The sequence below is a fragment of the Mus caroli genome, unplaced genomic scaffold (assembly GCF_978045245.1).
Source record: "Mus caroli unplaced genomic scaffold, Mus_caroli_1 scaffold_17, whole genome shotgun sequence".
Lineage (NCBI taxonomy): Eukaryota > Metazoa > Chordata > Mammalia > Rodentia > Muridae > Mus > Mus caroli.
Genome location: NW_028227272.1, coordinates 32,001,770 through 32,027,683, shown reverse-complemented (window position 1 = coordinate 32,027,683; position 25,914 = coordinate 32,001,770). Strand labels below are relative to the sequence as shown.

The 25,914-nt window shown below is 47.5% G+C and overlaps 1 protein-coding gene across 2 annotated transcripts in view; it reads right to left on the bottom strand.

Moving 5' to 3' along the window:
* Window positions 1-823: 823 nt before the first annotated feature.
* Mylk (myosin light chain kinase) overlaps window positions 824-25,914 on the bottom strand; it is a 252,091-nt gene continuing 227,000 nt past the window's right edge. For both annotated transcript variants that reach the window (XM_029470833.2, XM_029470832.2), the window contains exons 26-32: window positions 24,208-24,425; window positions 22,054-22,177; window positions 14,742-14,894; window positions 12,311-12,434; window positions 6,074-6,203; window positions 4,465-4,596; window positions 824-1,181 (exon numbers count right to left, since the gene is read on the bottom strand). In XM_029470833.2, the coding sequence (XP_029326693.1) occupies window positions 928-1,181; window positions 4,465-4,596; window positions 6,074-6,203; window positions 12,311-12,434; window positions 14,742-14,894; window positions 22,054-22,177; window positions 24,208-24,425 (1,135 nt within the window). In that variant the 3' untranslated portion in view covers window positions 824-927. The remainder of the gene's footprint in view (window positions 1,182-4,464; window positions 4,597-6,073; window positions 6,204-12,310; window positions 12,435-14,741; window positions 14,895-22,053; window positions 22,178-24,207; window positions 24,426-25,914) is intronic.

Sequence of the window (25,914 nt, the reverse complement as noted above, 5' to 3'; positions counted from 1 at the left end):
TACCGCACATGCAGGCTGACAGTTGGTTAACAGCACAAATAGGAATCCTGGTAGAAGGGGGGGGGGGAAGCTCATTAGCATGGATTTTTTTCTCCTTCATGAATTCTCATGCATATGTCTGGAGCAGCCAGACTCCTGCACAGAGGAGTAAGTTTAGTTTCCTAAGGATTTTAGAGGAGAGGAGACACCCCCCTTCCCGCACCCTCCTCCCCAAGGCAGCCAGAGTCATCCACAAGCCAGGGAACCTGGTTTCAGGATGGAAGAAACATGATAAATGTCCTCCTTGCTGTAACTCAGGCCAGGATTAGAGCCAGGAAACCCAGCAGTTGGAGCGGGGAGAGCAACGCAGAGCTTGAAAGTGTAGAGTTGGAAGACAACGTGTCTCCTGAGTCAGCTTGGCTCAACCGCTTCCAGGATGAGACACCGCAGGATGGGACAAGGCGGGTTCTCTGGATTGGGTGGGAGGGGGCTGGACATTCTATCTCCAGGGGATCTGGGTTGAGCTACAGCAGGAGGCTTGGGGGGGGGGGGGGCGGAAGGGGCTGATGACAACTTTATTTTTCAGGATGCATTAAACTGGGAAATGTTTGACCTTTTCTAAGTGAGTATTTCTTTTAGCTATTTTCTCTCTAAAATCAAATCAGTTAGACAAGTTGCTGGTGATCTCTCCCAAATGGAATCTAGCTGCACTAGTGTTTAAGGTGCTATCTAATTCAAAGTAATGCCCATCAGTATATCTCCCAGGCATCAGCCGCCGTCCCTGACGAATCAGCCTCCAAATAGCCTAACTAGATCATCTACCACACCAGGTGCCCTTTCTAGCTTGGGTTTTTTTGTTTTTTTTTGTTTTTTTGTTTTTTGTTTTTTGAGCTTTAAGGAATTGGTCCTTTTAAAATGACTTAGGAACTGCTTCTGTTTGGCTTGGCTTCACTCCTCCTCCTCCTCCTCGCCCCCCTCCTCCCCTTCCCCTTCCTCCATGGTCTCCACGATGAGCTCGGCAGTGCAGGTGGCTTCTCCGAGGCTGTTGACAGCCTTGCAGGTGTACTTGGCGTCATCATCCCCACAGACGTCGCTGATGATGAGCGAGCAGTTGCCGTCTTCGTCGTAGTCTATTTGGAAGTGGCGGGACTCCCTGATTGATTGGTCATCCTTGAACCAGACCACCTCAGGGTCTGGGTATCCTGCAGCACAGGGAGAGACACACAGCACAGAACCGGTCATCCAATATCCTTATGAACTCAATCAAGAGGCTCTAAAGGTACCCCTGTTGATTAAAACACGAGGTTGGCTCCTAGGGTGCATCTCCATATTTATGGACATATGTTGCTAAGACTCGTTTCAGAAACCTCAAATAGAATATTCTAAGTCTGTTTTTGTTTGAGATGGGGTCTTGGTATGAAGCCCAGGTTAGTTTCCAACTTTCAACCCCTCTGCCTCAGCCTTTTTGAGTGCTGAGATTACAGGTATGCACAATGAATTGTTCATGACTCTTACAATGCCACACTGTCAGATGACGTAGAGCACTGCAGAAATATTGTCCAGGTTCTAACTGTACAACCAAGGCTAGACATCTTCTTGATGAAAGTGAAATATTTTGAAATTAAACACATCCAAGCTTAACAGGTACAAGGGATCTTTTTTAAGAGTTGCACAAATTCTAAAATTAGGTTGTGATAGTTGTATGATATGAATTTGTTAAAAGAGTTCATTTGCAAACCTAAAATAGATTAGTTTATAGTATGCAAATATTAACTCCATACACCGGGTAATGGCTGTATAAAATGTCAGAGGACCTGGTAGGCAATATTGCTAAGAGAGAGTGAAAACCTATCTTAGTTTGATTCTTAAACAGGTAATCTGCTTGTCTGTCTCTAGGGATGGATCCCATTGGCTGCCCTTATGTCTAGCCATGTCTCTATATATATCGGTGTTAAAAACATATGGAGTAAAAGCACATAAATACATGTGTATTATATATTTTAGGATTGTGTGTGTGCACATCCACCACCAGTTTTGCTTATGTGTATCTTTAAATATGTAATGTATTACAACTGACTTGTTCCTAAATTTTGTAGAGGTATTTTTAGATGAGGAAAAAAAAACAACCCAAAACTGTAGCCCCTGGCATATAAAATTATACACAAAGCTCAAGAATTCTCACATTCTTTTCAAGTGTAATTTTGTTTTTATCAGAACAGCATCCATATGCTTTGGTTTTGCATCAGGGCTATAGTCAGAAGTTATGCAAATACCAAGGAGATAATTTCAAAGAGAAAAAGCACAACAGATGATAACCACGCTGTCATGCTACATTCAAAATTTCAAAGGACGAAAACCTCAGGAGATCCAGTGAGAGCAGTGACAGTCTGAGTGACAAGTACATGTTCATGCACACACACACAGCTACACCAACAGAGATACACACACACACACACACACACACAGCTACACACACAGAGATACACACACACAGCTATACACACAGCTACATACACACACATACACACACAGCTACACACACAGCTACACACACAGAGATACACACACACAGAGCTATACACACAGCTACACACACACAGCTACACACACACAGCTACACACACACACAGCTACACACACAGAGATACACACACACACACACACACACACAGCTACACACACACACACACACACACTCCAAGTTAAGTTGTGCTGTGCTTTGGCCTTGCAGCCCTTCCTCCTTGAAGCTGCAGGAGAAACTGATGATCCTATGTAAATGGCTTCAGGCATGGAAGTCACGCAGACAAGACCAGACAGGGTGCAGAACTTCCCACCAGCCCCACAAAACTTGTAAAAGTCCAATGTCCCCTCTGCTCGGAGGGTTCCTCTGCCGCTTTGCCATCCCCATTCCTAGGCTGTGCTTGAGCGCTGCCTCTTATGCTCTCACCTTAAGCTGCCCTCTTAAATGTTCTCACACCATTCCTAATCGCTCTCCTACCTCTAGGCCTGATCAAAGCAGGTCAACAAGACCTTTCTCAAAAACAAACAAACAAACAAACAAACAAACAAACAAACAAAACAAAACCCAAACCCAAAAACCCTCACGCTAGGCAGTGTCTGTGTGTATAGAGATTTGTGTGGTCTAGGGGATTGGACTCAGGGCCTCACAGGCAACAGCTCTATGTCCTGCTGGGCCACACCCTCACTTTGATAGACCTTTTCCTGATGGGCTGCTCTCGGTTTCTTTGTTATAAAGCCATCCACTTAAGAAAGAAAGAAAGAAAGAAAGAAAGAAAGAAAGAAAGAAAGAAAGAAAGAAAGAAAGAAAGAAAGAAAGAAAAAGGCGAAGAAAGATTGTTCTTTCCTTCCCTTCCTAATTCTAGAAGTTACTTTACTCAAAAGGTCCTGAAAGTCCTGGTGCTGGGGAGTGTCACAGAACTACCAGACAGCTCACTCTGGCTGCCATGCTGGGCTGTGTGACTTTGGGGAGGCTGCTTAATGCTGTACTTGGTCAGAGTCCCACGGGAAATAACCCTTTGCTCTGTTGGTTTTGCTCAAGTAAGCACAGCCTTGAAGCTGTGCTTGAGAGGCCTCTCCCATCCTGTGCTTATCTTGTTAGAATATTGTAATCGTTGGAACAGAAGGCTTTCTGTCCCCGGCTCTGCTCATTTCGTGGGTCCCATGCTAAGATCCCCCAAGGTCTCTGTTTTCTGCTCACTCACTACTATGTGACTGCATCGCCCCTTGGAGCAGAGACACTACACAAGAGATTACAGAAGGAGCAGAGCCCAGACTGGGAGCTTGGCCCTGTATGTGGGGGTGGGGTGGGGGTGGGGTGGGGTGTCCCAGCTCGCCTCACTGTACACTCCTGCGCATGCTCTCCCTCACCCTTACAACCTACCTTCTTTGTCTTCACTCTAAAACCTCTTTAAGGAGTTATCAGGTTTCTACTTTCACACATATCACACAGGTGACTTCACAGGTCTCCTGGGGCCACTCCAGATGTTGGACATCATTTAACAAATGAGAGGCCTTCACTCTGCAGCGTTAGGTCACCACCCAAGGTCACACAGCCTGCTGACAACCTCTTGAGCTGGCTGGCTCCAGTCACAAGACTTTTGTGCCAACCGTCCTTCCAGAGCCTCTTATGGGCAGCCTGTATGGGTTCTCAGTGGCTTGCAAAGTCCATTACATGTGTCCCATTGCTAGGGAGCTCCATGGGAGTCCATTGTTAATGGAGATCTAGAGGCTAACATGAATAGATGAAGTATCAACTGGGCCTGTGCAGAAGTCACTGACCAGCACTAGCCTCGGGAGGTAGGGAGAACAGAAACTGGCCCTTTAGGATCAAAGGTAAAGGGGACCAGTGTCCCTCTGGGTTTGGCTATTCCTCTCACTTCAGGCAGTACAGGCTTGACCTCTTAGCCAGGCTTCCATGTGCAGCCACTCCCATGTGGAGTAAGGGAAGACCTGCCCAGAGCTTACCTTCAATCTTGCAGTCAAATCTAGCAGCGCTTCCCTCCACGACCTCCAGATCACGGATGGTCTTAGAGAAATAAGGCTTCGCATGGGGCTTTTCCTCAGCAACAGCCTCGAGGAAAGCTTGGGAGACATCGTCTAGAAGACCAAGAGGGGACCAGGTTGTTTCTTCATTTCTTGCTCTCTCCCTGGGTTTAAAAGGTTCCTTCCTTCCTTCCTTCCTTCCTTCCTTCCTTCCTTCCTTCCTTCCTTCCTTCCTTCCTTCCTTCCTTCCTTCCTTCCTTCTGTCCCTCCCTGCCTCCCTCCCCTTCCCCCCTCTCTCCCTCTCTCCCTCTCTCTCTCTCTCTCTCTCCCCCCCCCCCTTAAAGTTTCTATAATTTAGCAAATAGTGCAGCTTAGGGAAGTGAATCATAGCACGACTTTCTCCTGGGGATGAACTGGCCTGCTGCCAAATGGTTTCTGGCAGCAGAGAGCACTGTGCCCAAAACAGGGAACTGCTCAGCCTCCCCCTTCCCTGATGCTGACACACTGAAAAAGAAAGTCATCTTGAAAAAGGATTTTTTGGCTGAACTTCTCGGACTTCAGGATTCGGTTGAGGGTGTGAGGACAGAACCTACTCCTTTTCTGATCTTGGTGCCTGGCCTTCTGTTGCGGCAGGTCTATCACCAGCTCCCGAGAAAGCTCCACAACACCGGGAACTGGCCAGAGTGGCTTTTCCGTACCTATATAGCTTTCAAGGTACCCAGCTGCAGACCAGGATGTGGGATAAGTCCAGGGAAAAACCAAGCCCCGGAGGAGGTTTTGCGTCCCCTCCTGTCCCTTCGGACAATTTCTGGCTCACTTGGAGGAGCAGCAGAGGCACTGCAGACTGTTGGGAGCTGAGAGAATGCTCTGGAACAGCCAACGACCCTACCTTGTGCACAAAGCACTTCTAGACTCACTTCCCTACCCGGAGGTACCAGAAGCATCTTCACAATGGGCATGAGGGGTGTCTGCCTCGAGAAGATGAGGGTCTTCACGTGTATGTCTAAAATACCAAAGGCCAAGGCCTTCGCCGCGGAGATGGCCAAGGTAGCATTTTGCATGTGGCGGCAAGGAGCCCCATCAGTCCCAGGAGGGGCCTACCGACCAGTCTGCCCAGGCCACACAGATTTCACATATTTCAGCTGTATAAATGCTGTCATGGGATCTGCCCTGTACAAGTTAATTTTTCTTTAAAACAAAAACATAAGGCAGCAGAAATTGGGAGGATATTTTTAAAATGTTATATAACCATATGTGATTTTATTTTATTTATTCTTGTCTATCAGTATACAAAAATTTCTCCTTTATAATAAAGAAAAAAAAAAAAGAAAGATCTTAATAAAGGCTTCCTTAAGTCTTCTACAAAATTTAGGCAAAAGAAGCCGATAATCTGGTTCTAGCAAACAAATAATAGCTTTTGCTCTGAAAATAGTTAACAATTAAAGAATAATTACCAGAGTTAATAGTTGTCAGGGAAACCCCAAAAGTCTTTCTGAATTTATCACTGTAGAGCATATTAAACCCTAGATTTTGAAAATGTTCCTCTACCCGCAACTCTTCCTCTCTCATGAGTGCCTGGGAAAAGCCTTACCTTCAGACTCTAGTTTCTCCGCATTGATTGGGCTGGTTGGTGACCCTGTTGAAGATTTCCTGCCACTGAGCCCTGAGATCATTGCCATAGAGGACAGTCTCCCGATGGCTCTCACAGCATTGCCCGTTTTCTGGAAAAGAGATACGGAGGTTGGACTCAGGCGGTGTCCCTGGTTCCAGTTTGCAAGTTCTGATCAGAGATGAAGAGCCCAGGCTGGGAGAAGCAGCCACTGGATGCAGGGCCTTTGGAGTGAGCCCAGCCTCTCTCTCCTCACACTGTCAGCGTGTCCGAAGATGTTCAGAGAATGGAATGGGTTCTGGAACTGATGTGCGAGTTAATGTGACTAAACAAGGTCAACATGAGACAAAAACTCTTTTCATACTGTGCTTCAACTCCCATAAAAGGGATAGTTTATATAAAGCAACTGCAGCCTGAGACAGCTCCAAAGACTTATTGCTGACTGGGCCCAGTGGGGCTGTTCCTCATAAAACAATGCCTGCAATAGGATTTCAAGTGGTCAAAGAGACAGTTACTACAGACCCCACGGGTCCAGGAAAATGAAGCAGTGCTCGTATTATTGATCTTGGGCAAGCCACTTGACCTCTCCAGGCTTCAGTTTCCTTCTAAGAAGGGGTCAGGCAGGATGGTCTCCAAGGTCCCATTTAGTTCTGTTTATGATTGAGATACTTCAGAGATTGAGGGAAAACCCAGGCTGGCCCCAGCGCCAGTTTATGGTTGCCCAGTGGAGCTGTTCCTCCCCAGGGTCCATGCTGGTGTCTGAGACAAACACCCAAATGGGCCACTTGGGAGAGGGTGAAACTTTTGCTGACCAGTATAAGGATCTGTCATATGACATCTACGTACTGTGAAAGTTCTGTGTTCCCATATGTTGCCTTTCCTGTGTGGACCGCATATTCTGCTAGCGAAACCGCTTTCTTCCTGGATTAATTTAACACACTCAGACATTTCAGTGAAGCCTCACAGGCTGACTGCCTGGAAAGTCAGTGTTTTCAATAAAAAGACTGGTTATTTCAAAAGTCAAGAAATTCAGAATGTTAAGTAATCATGCAAAAGCATGTATGTGTCTTCAGCAGAGACCTGCTGTTGCAATCATAGCTGCATTTCCAGTCTGCACTCTGCCCTCCTTGTTAGAACCTATTTTTATCCACTTTGGACAAACAATCAAACTGGCCCTGATATCTGGCCATCAATATCCTCCTGCACACAGCATGGTAGTGTGTGGGTATGTTCCTGGCTCTCTGCTACCACAGAGAACAGAACCCAGAGTTCCCAGGTAGGGTGACGAGACAAGGTACTGGCCCAGCAGAAGGAGAACATGTGGCAGTCCTCAGGCACCCCCGATGATCTGGCTGATGGCTTTGTAGGTCGCAGTGTGAGAAATCCACCTGTTCTCATGGGGACCTACCTTGTCCTGGGAACTGATAAGGTGGCACCCATCTCAGTGGAGTCAAGATCATAGCAGCTCACTCCCTAATCAGCTGATCCCTCCCTTCTCACACACTGGTTTGTTCTGGGCTTAGTGTTGAACCCAGAGGGTTCCTCCCAGCAAGGCCAGTTCTCCGACCACTCATTGCTCTATGACTTGTCCAAGTTAGCTCTTCCTTCTCTGAGGACTGGTGTCCAGATTTTCAATGGAATCAGTATTTGTACTCTTCTTGTAGCTCTGGTTTTCCCGAAGGATTTCTTATTCCTGCTTAGGAATGGGTAGCAGCACCCCAGCCCTCTGCCCTGAGCCCACCGACTCTGATTCCAGACAGGTGGAGTGGGGTTTGTTGGGATTGTATTCACTGCACGCTGTGGAGAGATGATGCCTTTCTTCTTTCTTGGTTTTATTTTGTAACTAATGTTACTAATACGAGCTTATCAGAAAGAGGCGAGCAAAAAGTCCAGTGTTTCAGACACGGAGTAGCAAATACATTAGGCACAGACACTGTCATGTGGCCAGCAAACAGAGACATTCACTTAATTTCTTAAGTGGGAATATTTGCAAGAGCTTAGTAAGGAAAAATAGTAGACACCAGAATTCATTCTTTGGAAAGTGCTTTCTGGAAACCAACAGAAAGGATGTTGGCACTGTCTAGTCAACTTGCATGTCCCTGAGCTGAAACCTGATTGTGGCTTCACGGAGACCTTTGGAAATTTTGGAACAAAAATCATCAGAGCCAAGTTTCAGTTCTTGAGCCTGTTTCGAGAGACCTGCTTTCTTTGTTGGAGGACAAGGTTGGCTAAGGCTGTGATCTTGGCAGGCAAAGTCTGTCTAGGCCTCCCGAACATAGTCCCAATTCCCTAGCTCTTGGAGAGCCAGCTAGGATGACCAGGACAGGTGGCTCACCATTGTTCATCTCCCAGGATTAGGGTCTTTCAGTGCTAATGGCAAACGATGTCCAGTAAACTTAGGCAAACTGGTCACCCAAGCACTAGCCCGTAAACATCTTTAAAACAGCCTCAGGATGACAGGGCCTCTGACAAGTATATGATGGCCAAGAGTTGTCTATATTTAGCCGGGTGTGGTGGCGCATGCCTTTAATCCCAGCACTTGGGAGGTAGAGGCAGGTGGATTTCTGACTTTGAGGCCAGCCTGGTCTACAAATCGAGTTTCAGGACAGCCTGGGCTATACAGAGAAACCCTGTCTCGAAAAACAAAACAAAGCAAAACAAAAAAGAGATGGCTATATTTATATTTCTATATTAAAATATAAGCAGCCTTATTAATATTTCTATATTAAAATATAGAGCAGTCTGTATTCATGTATTTATATTAAAATATAGAGCAGACTCTAATATTTTTCCCCTTTATTTTTATACACATTTCTGGGGTCTCTGCAGTTTCTAGAAAATAAATGCATCTAATTTTAGGCCGTTAATTCCCACTTTTCTTTCTACTCCCACTCCCACACCCAGCCTTTTACATCTAGTTAGCAGACAGAAGCCCTGCTATCCTCCCAAACTCACCCCAATCGCTACACTTCACATACATGGCTTGGCACTAGGCTTTCAGTATGAACTGAAAACATGCCTTCTTTCAGAACTTTACCCAAAGACCAATGATATGATTTAGATACCTGTGCCCCACTTAGTCCCGCAAGGAGAGATTTGTTACCAGGTTAATTCCCTGTTTTGGGGACCTTTTATCAGAATAGGGGAGTTGTTACAAGGTTCCTTCTCGAGTTGGCATGGACACATGTGCCCCATGCTCTGTCCCCCTGGATAGCCCACTCTAGTCCTCTCTGTCCTGCTGCACATTCCCTTGGCTGCTCTGAGACAGAGCCCCCTATTTCTGGGGGAGCCAAGGTTCTGGAATTGGAGTTTAAATGTGGAAAAGATTTCCCTAAGGAAGCAACTTAACAGCAGGTCAGCACAGCTGAACTGTTCCCAGTGAAATTAAGCCCGGGGACATGTTGAGTGAGATTTTTGTGGTCTAATTTGTGTGCAATTTTGCAGAAAAGTCATTTCCAAATGTTTTCACTGAAATTAGAAAAGGGAAATGAGGTTCTTTTTCTAAATTTGATCCTTACCCTTCTAGAAAAGCCTATGGCCAGTAAAAGGCAAACCCAGAGATAAGGGCTGAGCTGTGAGGTGTGGTTCCCTGCTGCAGAAATGGAACCATTCTCTCCCACACCCACAGCTCCTCTCTGTGCCCATGCCCTGGGCTTAGCACCTGCCTGGCTTAGAGCCATTTACAGATAATTCTGAGGTGACAGGGCTGCTCTAGTTAAGTGCCCCATGCAAGGAAGATCCAGTTAGACCTGCTTCTTTGAAGGTTGCCCTTCTCTTCCTGTCTTTCCAGAAGAATTCTCCGGCATCTGATGGGCAGAGGACCATTAACAAGGCAACTTTGATTTTGTAGATACCTTAAAAAAATTAAGTCTACTTCCTACTCTGACCTACAAGGCTCAGGTGGTAAGAGAGACGGGTGTTCTAACCTACCTTGCATTTGGGAGAGTCAGGCGATCAGCCCAATCCTTTCAAGCAAGAACTGACCTCCCTGTAGCAGAGCTGTTGTGTGCTCAGGATACAAGTCCCTGAAACCCTTCAGCTGCAGGCTCTTGTGGTCTCTCCTCAGCTCCTAATCCATGTGTTAGGTTGTGTTTTCTAAGTAAACTGTGGTTAGTCACATGTGTTATAGCGACCAGTGTTCCGTGGACTCCTTTCTCCCATCACACTGGCAAAGTCTCAGTCTCCCAGCCCTGGATCTCCAGTTAAAGGCTCTGCCTTTATGTCCAGCCCTACATAGTTTCCACCTGCCATTTCCTTCTGGGCTTTAACTATGGCCCCTACTAAATTCCTAGCTCCTTCCCCTAAACATTCTTATAACTGTCAACTCCAGTGGAATGGCCCCTTCTCTACCCATACTCACATATATGTGTAAGGATAATCTTCTGTGTTCTGTGTGGAAGCATCGCCTGCCAATAAAAAAGCTGATGGTCTATTAGCTTAGGCAGGAAATAGGAGGAGGGCATTTCAGTAGGGAAAGGAGATTCTGGGATACAGTGAGGTGCTGGAGGAGATTCACCCAGAACTCTGAGGAGACATTGTATGAAACTGAGGAGAGGTAACCAACCATGTGGCAGTGGCAGGACTTAGCACAAACATTATCTAAATTATGAGCTAGTTAGGAAACGAGAAAATGCTTAAGGCCTAAGAATTTATTCATAATTAATTAAGTCTCAGAATTGTTATTTTGGGAACGGGGGGCACGATGGTAAAACCCTCGGCTACATATATGGTCATGGGGCTCTGCGGATCATTTGTAACTCCTGCTGTGCTTGCATTCTTTTATTTGACGTTGCTTTGGTTTCCCACCGAACTGTACATCCCTTGGGTATGGAAACCATGTCCTCTACAGAAACCCAGGAGCTTTACAACTCCAACCGCGATGAAAGAAAGAGTCAAACAGATGGACAGGCTGCTAAGTGCCCTGGGGCTTGGATGACAATGTCACCATCTTGTTATTAGAGGCAGTTAGTTCTGTTATTGTTATAGCTGTATACTTTGGAGCCAGATTTCAGGCTCGATTCCTGGCTTTTCCACTGAGCCCTGCAATTCTGGATGATGCCCTCTCATCTACTCTCTTTCCTGGTTTGTCTGTAAAGTGAGGACAATAATAGCTACGATGGTAAGATTTAAAAGCAATGCACAGGCACATTTGTAATGTTTAATACTTATTGTCAAATTGTTACGATCTAGAAGCATCTAGGAGACCAGCCTCTGGGCACACTAGTGAGGGGTTGTCTAGATTAGGTTTGCGTCTGGATTTGCCTGTGAGAGATTATCTCGACTAGGTTAATTGTGGTGAGGAGATCCACTTACTATGAGCAAAACTGTTCCACAGGCTGGGGTCCTAGACTGAATATAAAGAAAGCAAGCTGGCAGTTCACTAACCTGTTTCATCCTTGCAGACACAAGGTGGCCAGTGGCCCTTGTCTCCCGACACTGACTTTTCCACCACAATGGACCAGGCCTCAAACCCCGAGCCAAAATAACTCCTCTCTCTCTTAAGGGTGTTTCATCATAGCAAATGGGAAAAAAACCTAACACATACATGAAATCCTTTGAATCAGCTCTGATCCATAGCCAGCCTTCCTTCCATCCATATTAGCTACAGGTAGGATTGCAGAATGTCCCTGTGTTCCAGGTACTGTCCTAAAGACCTTCAAAATTTCTCTCATGATTTTTCACAATTTCTCATGCCAGTGCTACCCTCACATGACACATAAGAACATGAATCCACAGCAAAGTTAACTCCCTTGCCTAAAGCTACCTTTATTTCCTCTTTGGAGCATGCATCCTCCCTCCCTCTCTCACAAGGAAGTATGTAACAAGGGTCCCAGCTTCTCCAGGACTGCTAGATACCCTTCAAGGTCATGGTGCTCACTGAAAGCCAGGAAGACATGGCCACTAGCAGTTTAGCCTGGTTGAGGGGAGGCTGCACAAGGCCTCTGGAGACAAAGCCAAGCAGGTCAGGAGCTTCCTCTGAGCTAAGGACTTTGTGCTCAAGGATGTTAGTAACTCAGCACCTTAATCAATTGTCCCACTGGACACAGGTCATTGCAGAAACAAATTCAACCTTTCATGGAGTGAAGCTAGGATCACAGGATCACATGGGCTAGGATGAAGCTGATCTGAGGAGCAGCATCCTAGAGTGAAGCTAGGGCTACCTGGACCAGAATGACCCTAAACTGAGAGCAGCATCCTACCCCACTGAGCCCACATTACCTGCCACTTCCTTCTTGCCATGTATTTCTTCATCCGGTCCTTGGACAGCTTCTTGGCCTCCATGTTCTTGGTGTCTTTCATCAGCCATGGGTGCTGAAGGCACTGGGTGCAGTCCAGACGGTTTCTGATGGAGGCAGAAATCAGAGGATTTCTGAGCAGGTGGGGACCTCAGAGATGACAAATGGGATGACATCTGTCCCAGGTTACATGGGACACAACCCAGGTCTGCTTGGATCACACACCATGACCAGGGGCACTGTGTACTTGCCCTTTTACCCACTTGGTCTGATTGCACTGACTGGACCCAGCCCAACCACCATCAGATTCTCAATCTTTGTGGTCCAAGAGGGTCAGGGTTATAAAGCAGACAAGCCCAGCACCATGTTCCAGGGAGGTTTGTCCTCCTGCTGGTCACATGCGGGCCTGACCCTTTGGTCTCCGAAAATAGTGATGAGAGTGGAACACTAAGACAAACCTGCAAGAATCACTGAATGTTCATGCATTATACTGTGGCTGAGTATCAGAGTTTCCTGTCACGATCCAAAGAGATGGGTCCTATACGCAACATTTAAGCCACAGCAGCCTAAGAACTACATTTCATCTTTCTGAGAGCTTTTGGAATCTGGGAACATTTCAGGGGCATCACTTTACTTGCAACATGACTAAGTCCAAAGAACTACATGCTAACGCAGAGGAAAAGTGGCTAGAGAGAAGCATGTCTCAGTGTGTGTGTGTGTGTGGGGGGCTTTTAGAGAGCGGGATCATGATGTTTTAAGCTGACTTACATCCTTTTAATGTCTACATTTTGCATGTATAAATTTATCACAGACATTTAAAAAACGACAGAAAGTGGTCTTTGGTGGAAGATACACTGGTTTTAAGGATTTAAAAGAATGTAACGTTTTATTCTATTTGATGAAGCTGGTTCTTTGGTGAGCCCATTTTATGATTAGAGAAGCCCAATACAGCCTGTTGCTAAGTCATTTTAAGAGCAGATGAGAAAACGAGGCACATACAATGCCTCATCTATCAAATGTGTGAATGAAGTTTCGTTTACAAAAGCCATCCTTGGGCCAAAGTTATCAGAAGGGCACTATCTATCTTGGGAGTAGGAACCTTCACCTTGGAAGGAAATCCAAACTCCCACAATATCCAGATTCTTTTTTGGGTCAGGATTACTCCTGCACAACTGTGGCCACTAAGAGGCAGGGACTGCACTGTGAGGAAGTGTGGATATCACCTGGGGAGTCCAAGTCTGGGAGGCTCAAGAGGATTCCGATAAATGGGCATTTGGAGACCCAGATGCAGCCATCTAAGAGGTTCTGCAAGAGCCTCCCTCCCGTAGCAACCAATCTGTGTTCCCAGAGTGGGAGGTAGCAAGCTACAGCCCAGAGAGCCACAAACCAGGTGGACAAGTAGAAACCAGGTTGTGAAATCACCTGCTAGCTCGACACTTCTTGCCTATCCCTGGAGGTGGCTGCCTCTCGCCTGCTCCAGCCACACTACCTATGTCAACACCACCCTTCTTGGCATGGTCCCAACTATCCCCTATTGTCAAATCCCACTCAGAGCTGGGGGTAGAGTTGGGGTACTGGGAACAGGCTCTGCCTCTGGATGCTCACTTACAGAATGGTTCCCTAGAGCTCCCTATCATGGTATCTCTCCTGAGGAGCAGCAAAGCCGCTTACCTTCTGGTTTAGTTTAGCTGACTCCACTCACCTGGAGAGATAGACCAACAAGCCATGTAACCCCTGCCCAGCTCTTCCACCTAGCCTCACTCCAACTACGCTAAAGGCTGTTTGTTTCACCGTTCTTCACAGCTTGCCATCAAAGGCAGAGGCATCCCAGCATCCATTGCTCACCAATGTGTTGTGTGTTAGAAGAAACTGGGCCATATCTAAGGAATGATTTCAAAGTGAATGAAACACCAAGCCAGAATAATCAGTGGATATAAAGAGGCCCCTCCAATGGGTCGTTAACTATTTTTGTTATTTGCGCTTGCAAGTTAGGCAGGCATCCCCCCGACCCTCACTGTGAAGAGGGCCTGTGGAGTCTACAGGACTCTGAGGGCCACAGCCAAACAGACTATAAAAGGCCAACCACCACAGAAAAGCTGTTGCTTCCCAAGACCCTTCCTTGCTCAGGGGTCAACAATCCAGTAGGGTTTCTATGTTTCTAAAGTGTATGTGTGTGTGTGTGTGTGTGTGTGTGTGCGCGGGGGGTGGGGGGTGGTGGTGGTGTGGAATGCCTTGTGCCAGGAAGCAGGAACTACTCCACGCAACCACTGGCTGAGCCCTCACTGGACACTCCTTCCTCTTCAGGGAACACAGGACTGGTGTAAGACCAGGAAGGAGGAGCTTCACAGATACAGGAAAGCCCTGCCTCCCAGGACTAGCCAGAGGCTGACGAGACTGCCATCCCTGCTCATTACTTCATATCTTTCTTCAGCAAGTTACTGATGAAATCCTTTGCGTCATCGGAGATCTCATCGAACGCCTCATCATCGAAGTCCCAGGTGGCTGAGGTGACGTTGGCTAAGGTCTCGTTATCATTGTCACCCATGAAGGGGGAAAGTCCGCTGACCCTGGGGAGAAGAGAAGGAGAGCAGGAATGAAGTGGGGCTGGGCTGGGAGGGGTGGGGCAGGACTCCTCTAATAGAGTGCGGAGATCAAAGGTGAGGCCTGGCCCTGCACTCCAAGCATACACCAGATGGCTTTCACACCTGCCTTTCCTCTTCCTCTTGGAAGAGGAAATCCACAGGGCTTCTGTATCTCTCCTCAGTCACTCATTGCATCTAGGGGTACCCCCAAGCTTTATATCAATCACCTGTGAGGTTGATGTGGGAGATTGACCTGAGAAACCCCTCCCTCCCCTTCTTCTATCCTGATCTCAGGTTGGCCCTCACCCCTTATAGACCCTTTAGTGGGTCCATTCCTCCCATCTAATATATATACTCTTCTCTAGTCTCCTACTTTATAACCTCCAGCTCCGGGTATTGGGGGAGGCACCATACAAGGATGGCTCATCAAATATTAGCTCAATAAGCATGAGGGCTTTCAGTCGGTGAGGAGATGTGGGCTGCCTATGGCGTTTATGTCACACTGGAACACAGGCTACATGGCAGAGGACAGAGTGCAGCCACTTTGCTAGCTGAGTGACTGAGCCTGGGCATTATCCCTAGTCCCATTATCTCTAGACCACTTTTTCTTTGTGCTCTAAAATAGTCTCTCAACTCTGTGGTCCCTGCCCCCTCTTCATCAGCAGTAGGCACTGAGCACACGTTACCACCTGCAGTGTAAAGATCTGAAATAGATGAACTCATTTAATCTTCACATTGCCCCGGAACACAGGTAATCTTCACTCCTTCATTATATAGCAATGGCAAGTGAGGCCCAGAATTTGCTAGGTAGCCTGCCCATAGATTCCCAGACATTGAGCTGTGCAACTTGGTGCCTGGGTCCCCAGGCCCACCCTTGACTGCTGCTGCATGCTCATATTTCCATGCAGATTAAGGAGCTGCATGCATCGCACTGGCCCACCGGGCAGTTTGCATCAGGGTTCATCTGGTGTCATGTATAACCTACAGGTCTAGATAATCTCTACCATCTCCCCATAGCCTAAGCCAAACACAATGTGGAAGGCAGCGGTCTCAAAGTCAACCAGAACACACTGTACTCACTTGTGACCTCTATGCACCTCTTCTGCAAGCCAGCCATCCCCTCACCTTGCATGTCAACCTGCACAGCCACCTGGAATCCCACCCTGAGATGAACCTCAAGTCTAGCATTCATGCTCTATTGCTACCATCTTGAAGTTGTTAACAAGGCTTCAACAAATAGCCCCGCCTCTTCAGTCTGAAAAGTATATACTTAGCCCTCTCCTGACCCTGTCTGAACCACATGAAATATATTTAGGGCCCTCTTAAGTCAGGGTTTTATAAACATCCTTCTTCCAAATCCTTATTAATCCACCATCATAAACAACAATGCACTGACAGCTGCTGGAGCTGCTCAGCATTCAAAAGACCTCAGCTCATGAAATCTGCTTGTACCCGAACACTGTGCTTGAACAACACCCACTTGAAGCACTGGGAGAAGGCTGGCCATGGGAGAAACCCTCTGCTGAATAGAGAGCTGGTGGGTGTGGATTTTCTCACTCTAGTTAATATACTTGTGGTTTTGAGTAACACTAAACTATTGCAGATAGCTTTTCTTAAGCAAGATGCTGACTTAAGTCCATGAGGGCAATCTAAATCGTTTTTGGTCATGTACCCAAGAGGGCGTGAGTAAGAGGTTACCGGTCCTTGAGTTCATATTGTTATGTGCTACTCCATTTTGATACCATGGTGACTGGGGTGGGTTGCCTGGGGACCTCAGCTCCCTCCACCTCCGTGTGATGTGTATGGCCTAAGCAGGCTCCACCAAGATACAGCCTGTCATTGCTTGTGAGTGCCTGCTTTTGCTTGCCTTTACATATTCTGTTTGAAGCAAGGAGGGGCAAAGTCCTTTGGTGTTCCAAAAAGACAGCAAGAAGAACAAACAGCGGTGCTGAGGAATGCAGAGAGGGCCCCTTCTGCATGCCTCCTTTCCTAATTAGGACTTGGAATCCTGCAGAGATAGGTCTTAATTGCTGTCCACAGTGCAGGCACAGGGAGCCCCAGCCTCTGGCCCTGGCTGTGCTCCTGCCTGGCAGCACATCTCTCTGAAACACTCTGTCTTGCCCAAGTCCCCTCTCACCCAAGTTCCCTTGGAATTTGAAACTTACAATACTGGTACATAGAGCATGATGGATAAGGTAGAATTAGTGTTTCTGATTATATTTCTGCTTCAGTAGGTAGTGTAGTGCAGGTTAGCCTCGAACTCACGATCTTCCTGCTTCGAATTTACAGATACTGGAATGGTGTATAGAGCTATGCTTAGTTTGAAGTTTCTATTTTTTTTTTCTATTTAGGACTTTATTGCTAGAATATGTATATAGGTCATGTGTGTTTTTATATTAGGGGAAAAAACCAAACTATTAACCTGCTAGCAAATACACTAATGCTATAGCACATTCCCAACCCCAGTGTTACATCTTGTTTTAAATCAAAGGACTTATCAGTCTTCATAAAATCGCTATCTGTCTGGGCAAGTTCTTGGATTCTTGGTTTCTCTCTCAAGGATGTGGATTCTTGACATTCATTCTCAAGTCTGAGTTGTGAAACTTATACTTGAGGGTGTTCTAACTGTGCTAGGCATCCAACTGGGCCCTAACGAGTGCTATAGCAGGCTTCTTGCTCTTTTGTTTTGTTTTGAGACAAGGGTTCTCTGTGTAGCCTTGGCTGTCCTGGAACTCACTTTGTAGACCAGGCTGGCCTCGAACTCAGAGATCTGCCTGTCTCTGCCTCCCAAGTGCTGGGATTAAAGGTGTGCGCCACCATGCCCGGATAAAGCAGGCTTCTTTCATTCTGCTGGATTCCCCGGCCCCGGCTGCTTAATTCTCACTTGTTTTATGTATATGAGGGCCTGCATACATGTCTGTGTGACACATGTGTGCCTGGTGCCCGAAGGGGGCTAGGAGAGGATGTCAGAAACCCTGGAATTAGAGTTACAGAGGGTTGTAAGCTGCCACTTAGGTCCTGGGAACCAGGTCTTCTGCAAGAACAGCAAATGCTCTTAACTGCTGAGCCAACTCTTGGGCAAACTAATGGCTTATTTTTTTGCTTTTGTTTCTTTTATTTTTCAAGACACGGTCTGTCTGGGTAGCCCTGGCTGTCCTGGAACTTGCTCTGTAGACCAGGCTAGCCTCAAACTCAAACATAGGCGATCTGCCTGCCTCCTATGTGGTGGGATTAATGACACCATGTCTGGCATCAATTAATCCTTAGTTTCCCCACAGCGAACCCTGCTAGCCACCCTTGGGCTGGAGCCTGCTCTTCCCTCAGGGTGTGATGTCAGGAGAGTAGAGAGTGTGGAAATGTCCCTTGGACTACGCTTGCTCCATCACTGTCTTTAAAGTCACAGACGTGATCTGGCAGCAGTGGTAGTTAAGGGGCCACATGCCTGCCAGTGCTTCAGAAGGCTTTAGGTTCTATCCCATTTCAATCTTAAAGAATCCCCAGTGGACAATTTCAAAGAGCAGACTCATGGGAAGAACAGAGGACCAAACTGGGGATTTAACTGTGGGGTTTCTGGGAAGCAAAACCTGAAGATAGTGGCTGGATTTGGCAAGGGATCAGAGAGGCAGGGAATCAGATGGATTCCTGGGCTCAGCAGAGATGAGGGCAGCCCAGTCCCAGCAGTGTAGACAGAGGCTACAGCCTCACACCCCTCTTCCCTCAGGAGCATTTTCCTGACTTGTATACAGTGTTAGGGGAGGGCCACTGGCTCTTTGGAGTGTGGCAAGTACTTCACAAGGAGCTGAAGTGGGAGGGAGGTGTGGCTGACAGGAAGATGAGGACCACAGGTCAGAAGGGCAGGGATGAAGGAACAGGGTTGAGATGCTCAGGTAAGAGTGGCTCTCCTCAAGAGTATGGCAGAAGGAGAGCCAAGGAATCCCTCCCTTCAGGAGAATCATCTCAGAGATGCCATTGTTTCTGTGCAAAGATAGGAACTGCCCTAATTCCTGAGCTGGATTTTCCCAGAATTCCAGTTCCCACAACGAGGTTGGATACCCCTACACTGCCATGCGGTGCCAGTGATGTCCAGCAGCGTTCACTGTTCTTGAAGGGTGATCAGGAGAGCTTTCTCAACAAAGGTAGAAGAGGCCCGTGCGAACTGTTAAGACAGATGACCCAGCACTGAAGAGGTGCCACAGGGCACTTGAGGGTCTCTTCCAGTGGCAGCTTCAGTTCTGCACATCAGGGCTTAAAGGAAGCCATCATTTTGTAGGCTTCCGTTTCTGTTTTTAGGATCCCGTGTTCTGCTGAGAGAACCTAGCTCCAAAGAGGACCTCCCAGATTTGGATCAGCCCTTATGGAACAGTCCAAAGAACTGCCACAGCAAAGGGGGCAGCCATCAGGACACTGAGCTGGGTGAAGCCAACTTGCTGCCTCCCTCTTATCCCTCTCTTTACTCCTGACACAAAGTTATCTTCCATTTTTTTTTCAAATCCTTATTTCTTAGTCTTCACTTTAAAAGCAATCTAGTAAGCAATGTGTGTGTGTGTAAGATAATATCTACAATAATTGTTATTTTAAAACACAGTGCTCTCCTGACCCAGCAAGCCAAATTCCAGATAACATTTCCAGTGGAAAACACACAGCATTCTCTCTAAAAAAAAAAACCCACATGTGCCAGAAGGCTGTAACATTACGAACTGAACGCTACCTAAGGTCCTTTAGTACACTGGATTATGTCCACACAGTGGCATGCTGCAGAGCTTGGATAATGAGCCGTCCACAGTGGTGTGTAACAGTATGAATTAGACTGGCAGCATTGACTAAACGAAGCCAGTCACTTCCTTCTGAGTCCTTTCATGAAGTCCAGGAACGGACAGAACTGACCGGAGCCCTAACTTCAGAAGAAAGGATGGTGCTGTCTCCCTGGACAGTGAGCACGAGAGGACCCAAGGTCTGCAGGATCCTGGTTGGATTTGTTTCTCTGATTCAGTGTGGGACACAGGAATGTGCACGTTGTCAACATTTACCAAGCAGTCCCGTTACAGCTGCGATTCATCCTGGTTTGTCTGGGACCATCCCCATTTCTGTGCTCAAAGTCCTGTACCCTAGGAAACTATTCGTTCTGGGCAAAATGGAACACTTGGTCAGGTGCCCAGACCATGGTAAGTGGCCAGCAATGCTGCTTCCGTGGCACCATGCACTTTGATGTCCAATACAATCAAACCCCTGCCACCACCCACTCTGCCTTTGTGCTGAGATCAGACCCACCTTTGTGAAAGCAGCAGATCAGCTGATCCCCATGCCTCCCACAGTAAGCAATGCTTGCTGCAAGTACTGGGTGCAAGCTAAGCCAAAGCGGCACCGGCGGGGTCTGGCCAGAGTGAGCTGACCAAATGGAGCTTCTACAGGGCTCCATGTTTCACTAGGGCCCGAGATCAAAATGAGCTCTGGTTGGCCCAGAAGCCACAGGAGAGAGAGGCCGAGAGCTCAGGGCTCTCTCTGTTCTTCACTTAGCCAGGAACATGAAGAAAGCATGCAGTGCAGTGTCCTTAGTCGCTAGTAGCTCCTCCTAGAGAGCACAGGGGAAGGCAGAGAAATGCATGGGCTCTACTCTGGCCTGGAGGGGGGTGACACTAGACAGGGAAGGCAGGGACTCTGTGGTACAAATGCTATAGCACAGGTCTAAGTGAACAAGGTTGTCCTCACAGGCCACCGTGACGGTAACACTCTGAGGACATAGAAAATCCCACCACACCAAAGCTTTTCTAATAGTGCTTCGTAAATCAACTGGATACTAAGAGTCACCGTTCACCCTGGGGGCCGAAGATCCCAAATGTCTTAGATTGCTTTCTTTGAGAGCCTCCTTAAATTCATTAAAAAAAAAAAGATATGTATGTGTGTTTGTATACACATGTACCTGCATGAACACGTGTGTACCATATGTGTGCAGGCACTCGTCACAACTAGAAGGTGGCTTTGGATCTCCCAGAACTGGAGTTGTAGGCAGCTGTGAGCTGCCTGACTGGAGGTGCAGGGTAGAAACAGAACATGGGTCCTTTGCAAAAATAGTAAATGTTCCTAACCACTGAACCATCTCTGTAGCCTTCTTTAATTTTCTATGCAAAATACTTAATTTTCCCTTTGTCTTAATACAAATATACATATGCATATATTTTGAAACAGGGTTTCATGCAGTCCAGGATGGCTATGTAGCTGAGGGTAACTTTGAACTTCTTATTCTCCTGTCTCCATCTCTCATGTGCTGGGGCTGAAATATGTTCCACCATACCTGGATGCTTTTATGCAACAGTGAAGACTGAGCTTACTATCCCATGCATCCTGGGCAAGCACGCTCCTGACTGAGCTATAATCCTGACAACAATATTTTTAACAATTAAATGTATGCCACAGCTTTAGGGACTTATTCCACACCTGCACGGTGGCACACAAGTTCAAGGGCTGCTTCTAAGGCTTTAGTGACTGTGGCCCGAAGCTTCAGCACAACCCAACAAAAGGCACATGGAGGTGAGTTACTCCAAATGTAACCTTGGACAAACACTATGGGTGCCCTGGTCCTGTTATACGTGGAGCGACTCAGGCATTGCCACAGATTCAGGTATATTATGGGTTGCCAAGCACTGGTGTATACTGTTGGCTTCTCCTCCTTCCCTCTAGCATTGCTAACTCTGATTACTGTATTGATTTCTGTTGTCTGTTGTTCCCATATAAGCCTTTCCATTAAAAGTGCCTATTAATCAGTACATGTACTGGAGTGAGAGACATGGAGGGACTGTGGTGTCCACCCTGCGAGGATGGGCTCCTCTCTTCAGATGACAGTGAAGAGGCACAGCATCCCATCTGGGTTCCCTCTCACCTCATGACCCTGACCAAAGCCCCCAGGTGGCCAGCACTAGGGACAGTATAGCACCCAGGTGGGGAGATCTTTGTGTGTGGCACTAGATGTAGCAACAGAGGGTGGTGCAGGGTACTCACTCACTGGGAGCCCAGGAGCAGGATGGGCTGGCAGAGGTGGGAATGGGACCGGCAACCTATGACCCTTCTGCTTGGAGCATGTGGTCTCCCATGGCTCACGCTGGCCTCTCCCTCACTGTCTCCCCACCCCAGCAAGAGCCTTGGGACTCACAGAATATAGCAGATGACCCCGATGCTCCACATGTCTGTGGCGTAGCCGATGGGCTCATAGTTGATCACTTCAGGAGCCACAAACTCTGGGGTCCCAAAGAGGACCTTCAGAGACCCAGCGTTCTCTGAAACCAGAAGACAGAGGGGTCAGTTGACAGTGTATCACAGAGCTGGGAAGGCCCTGCCCTTGTTTGTGTAACAGACACACCAAGAAAGCCAACAAGCCATAAACCCACCTTAAATACCTAGAGTTGGGGGGAAGAGGCCATTAAAGTACCTGTCCCTGAGTGGTGCTTTCACAGGCCCACGTCTCTAGCAAGCTAGTCCCGCAAGGTAGGGATTGTGACTTGTGCTCAGTGACCTCAGGTAGATGGTGACACTAACATTCGCTGTGTCTAATGTTCTTTGTTGCCAAAGTCACAGGGATTTCTCTCTCTGTTGGGTAGTTCCTTTGTCCTTTAAAGGATTTTCATAGCTTCACATTCTCATTAATACTAGGAGATAGGGACAATGTGGTGCCACTCAGGACAAAAGGGAGGTAAGTGCAGGAAAGTGAAGTCCAGTAGAAATGGTCAGAACATGGACCCAGATGGTCTGATTGCTGGTCCATGTTCTCCGTTCCCCCCATCCACGGCCTCTCCTATTTATTCTAAACCTCCTTTTCTCCTCTCCAGCTGCTTGGACAATAGTCACAGGGGCCTAAACTCCACAGTGGTATATCTTGGCCATAAAGGAGCAGAGATGCCCATTGGTGGTCCAGTCCAGATAGGAGATGCCAGCAATGGTTAGGCTTTGGCTTGGGAGTCACATCTGATCTGGTTCAGCACTCCCAGACCCATGCCAATATTCTAAACAAAAACCTTAGCGGTCCGCTGCCCCACTCCAGCCTGCACCTAATTCCTCCTGTGCATTTTAACTGCTTCCCTATTCTTTGGTTCTCAGATACAGCTGTTCCTACAGTGTCCCTCTACCAAGGAACGGGAACACTGTGTTCCTTGGGCTCTGTCGCTGCCAGCTCCTGAGGCCAGTGCTTCCCTATTTGTTCCACTCAGTGGTGGTTCCAGTCCAAAGGAAGGTCCTATGTAGTGGCCACTGTCCCTACTCCTCCTTGTGGCAGAAGAGAGTAGAACAGGCATATCTTCTCAGTATCAGGGAAGGCTCTGGCCATACTGTGCTGACTATCAAGCAAGTCCAGGCCTAGGAGGACCTCACTGAACCGTCAGTGTCCTCCAGATGACCGGCACAGCCTCACCCGGGACAGGGAGGTTTACTAGGCATTATCTCATCCAAGTATTTCTTGCTTCTCCAAGGGTGGCAGAATAAAGGCTGGCTCACTCCAGCCCCATGGCTGTGTATTAACAGAACAGTGTCTAGGAGGGAGGGAAGGATGCTGCTCGGTGAGAGAGCCAGAGAGCGGCAGAGGCAGGGTGGACACGGGAGAGGGAGGGACATGAGGCACAGCTGCTGACCATAAAGAATTCAGTGCCTGGAAAGAGGTTCTGATCACTCCCCCCTCCCCCATCTTCTTCCTGCTGAAGATCTCAGAAGCTGGGGATGAAATAGCAAGGCGCTGATAGCAGAGCATGCTGAGCTGGGTCCAGGGTCCCTATGCCCAGCCTCAGTATGTCACTGGCCCGTGGTTGGAATCTGCTGGACAAAGCTCTGGACAATCTTGTGTCCCCTAGCCTACAAATTCTTCATCTTCCTCCGAGTGAGGATAAATGAGACTGGTTATATATACATTTTCTTTGAATGTGAAAGAATGTAACATAATGCAGATGTGAGGAGCCATCACCACCAAAATGAGTTGTCACTAATGTCATCGTCATTATCATCATCATCATCACCAGCACCATTGCCATCATCACATATTCAGTGAAGGCCAAAGTACTTACTGTGTGTAAGGACTGTTTCTACTGTGTACTAGCAGCTTAACAACCCTATGGAGCAGGAGCTGTTAAGTCCCCTTATAGAAAAGGAACTTGGTTTAGAATGATACAGCAGCGAGTGGTATGGGCTGGATTTGAACCTGAGAAGTCTTACTGGTCTGGGACTTTGGCTCCGACATTGAACATTTCCGACATGCAGTGTGTAGGACACACCCAACCACTGCCACCACACAGTAGCAATGCTGGGACAGGTAGACAGGCCTTACCGAGTCTCCGTGCCAGACCGAAGTCAATGAGCTTGATCCTGGTGCCTGTCTTGTTGACACACATGATGTTCTCAGGCTTGAGGTCCAGATGCACAATGCCCTGCTTGTGGATGTACTCCACCCCTTCCGAGATCTGCCTCATGTACTTGATACACTCCCGCTCCGTCAGCTCGAAGTCCTCGTCAATGATACGCTCGAACAGCTCACCCCCGGACACGCTGTGAGAACAGAAAATGCACTGCAGTCACACAATAGGATGCTAGGGGACAGGATAGCAGGGTGTCCTGCCAAGGTAGGCCGGTGTGCCTGTGCGCGCACGTGTACGTGGTTGTGCATGAGCCAAGTTCCCACAGCTTTCCAGGCCCCATTCACTCATCTACACATACACCTATTAGGCTACTAGAGGGCTCAGGGAAGCACCTGAAATCTGGGGAGCCCTCAGGCCAGGCATGAAGGGGAAAATATGAACGAGCTCGCCTTATTTAGAAGGGTGATCTTTAGTAGTCTTTTTCTCTCATAGACCCTCACTGTGCCTTTTAGGTACAGGGAGCTGACATTTCAAATAGTCACTTCCTTACAGAATATAAGCATATACTTGTATAGCTGGGAACAGAAAACTATCATTGATAATGAGAATCTTCAATAAAGTTTCTGGTGTTGGTTGGACGTAGCCAATTGCATAGCAGTTATAATAGAACTGCTGACTGTGAGACTTCACTCTCTCCAGCCATAGCTAACTTGTCTTGCTAGAATGCCTTCCTTGCCTCTCTGCCTGGTAAACGTTGTGTCCTGGGTGTGTGCAATCCACTCCATGTCTAGAAGCCATAACTGGGCATCCACTGTTAACCTCAGGTAGCCAGCATATTGCCCCGTGTATATGCACAGCCCTGATGTCTGAGGTTTGCTGACTCCTCTGATCCCCCACCTCAGGCCTCCAGACCCACTTCTCCTGCCCACTCCTCAGAGGATTTAGAGCCCTACCCACGCTGACCTATGTGGCATCCAGGTGGCTGTAACCTGGCAGTTTGCTACAGTGGACTTTCAGTCCACTTCTAGTACTGTACATACAAGCTCCCCTATAGGGAGTCATCAAGAATGCACAGACCCAGGTGTGAATCCAATCTCTGAGTTTTAGAAGCTGTGACTTTGGACCAGGTAGTTCCTTGTCACTGATCTTGCAGGAGAGACAGACAAGAAGACGACAGAGCCTGTATACCTCCATCACTGTATGGCTCCTCTGGGAGAGCTGAGTACGGTAGCGGTTAGAGTACCCCTGGCCACTAGAAGGAGCTAGAATAGATACTTTAGAACCAACCAGAGAAGAAAGACCCTGCGTAGCCAGCAGGTGGTGCCTCTTGTCCTGAAGCCTTCATTTCTACTGATTTCCAGGAAAGCTCTAAGACAAACTCTATTGTCAGGCCGTAGCTACAATATCTTCATCTGTAAGATATGGATAATAACATCACTACCTGTTGAGTTAACACTATAGGCAAACTATGCAGAAGGGTACTAGCATGTTATATATCTTTTTTTTTTCCTTTTAAAGAGTCATTTAGATTTATGTTGAAAATATAGATTCTTGGGGCTGGAGAGATGACTCACAGGCTAAGAGCACTGGCTGCTTGTCCAGAGGACCTGGGTTCAATTCTCAGACCCCATAGGAAATCTCACAACTGTCTGTAAATGGAGCTCCAGGATATCCAACAC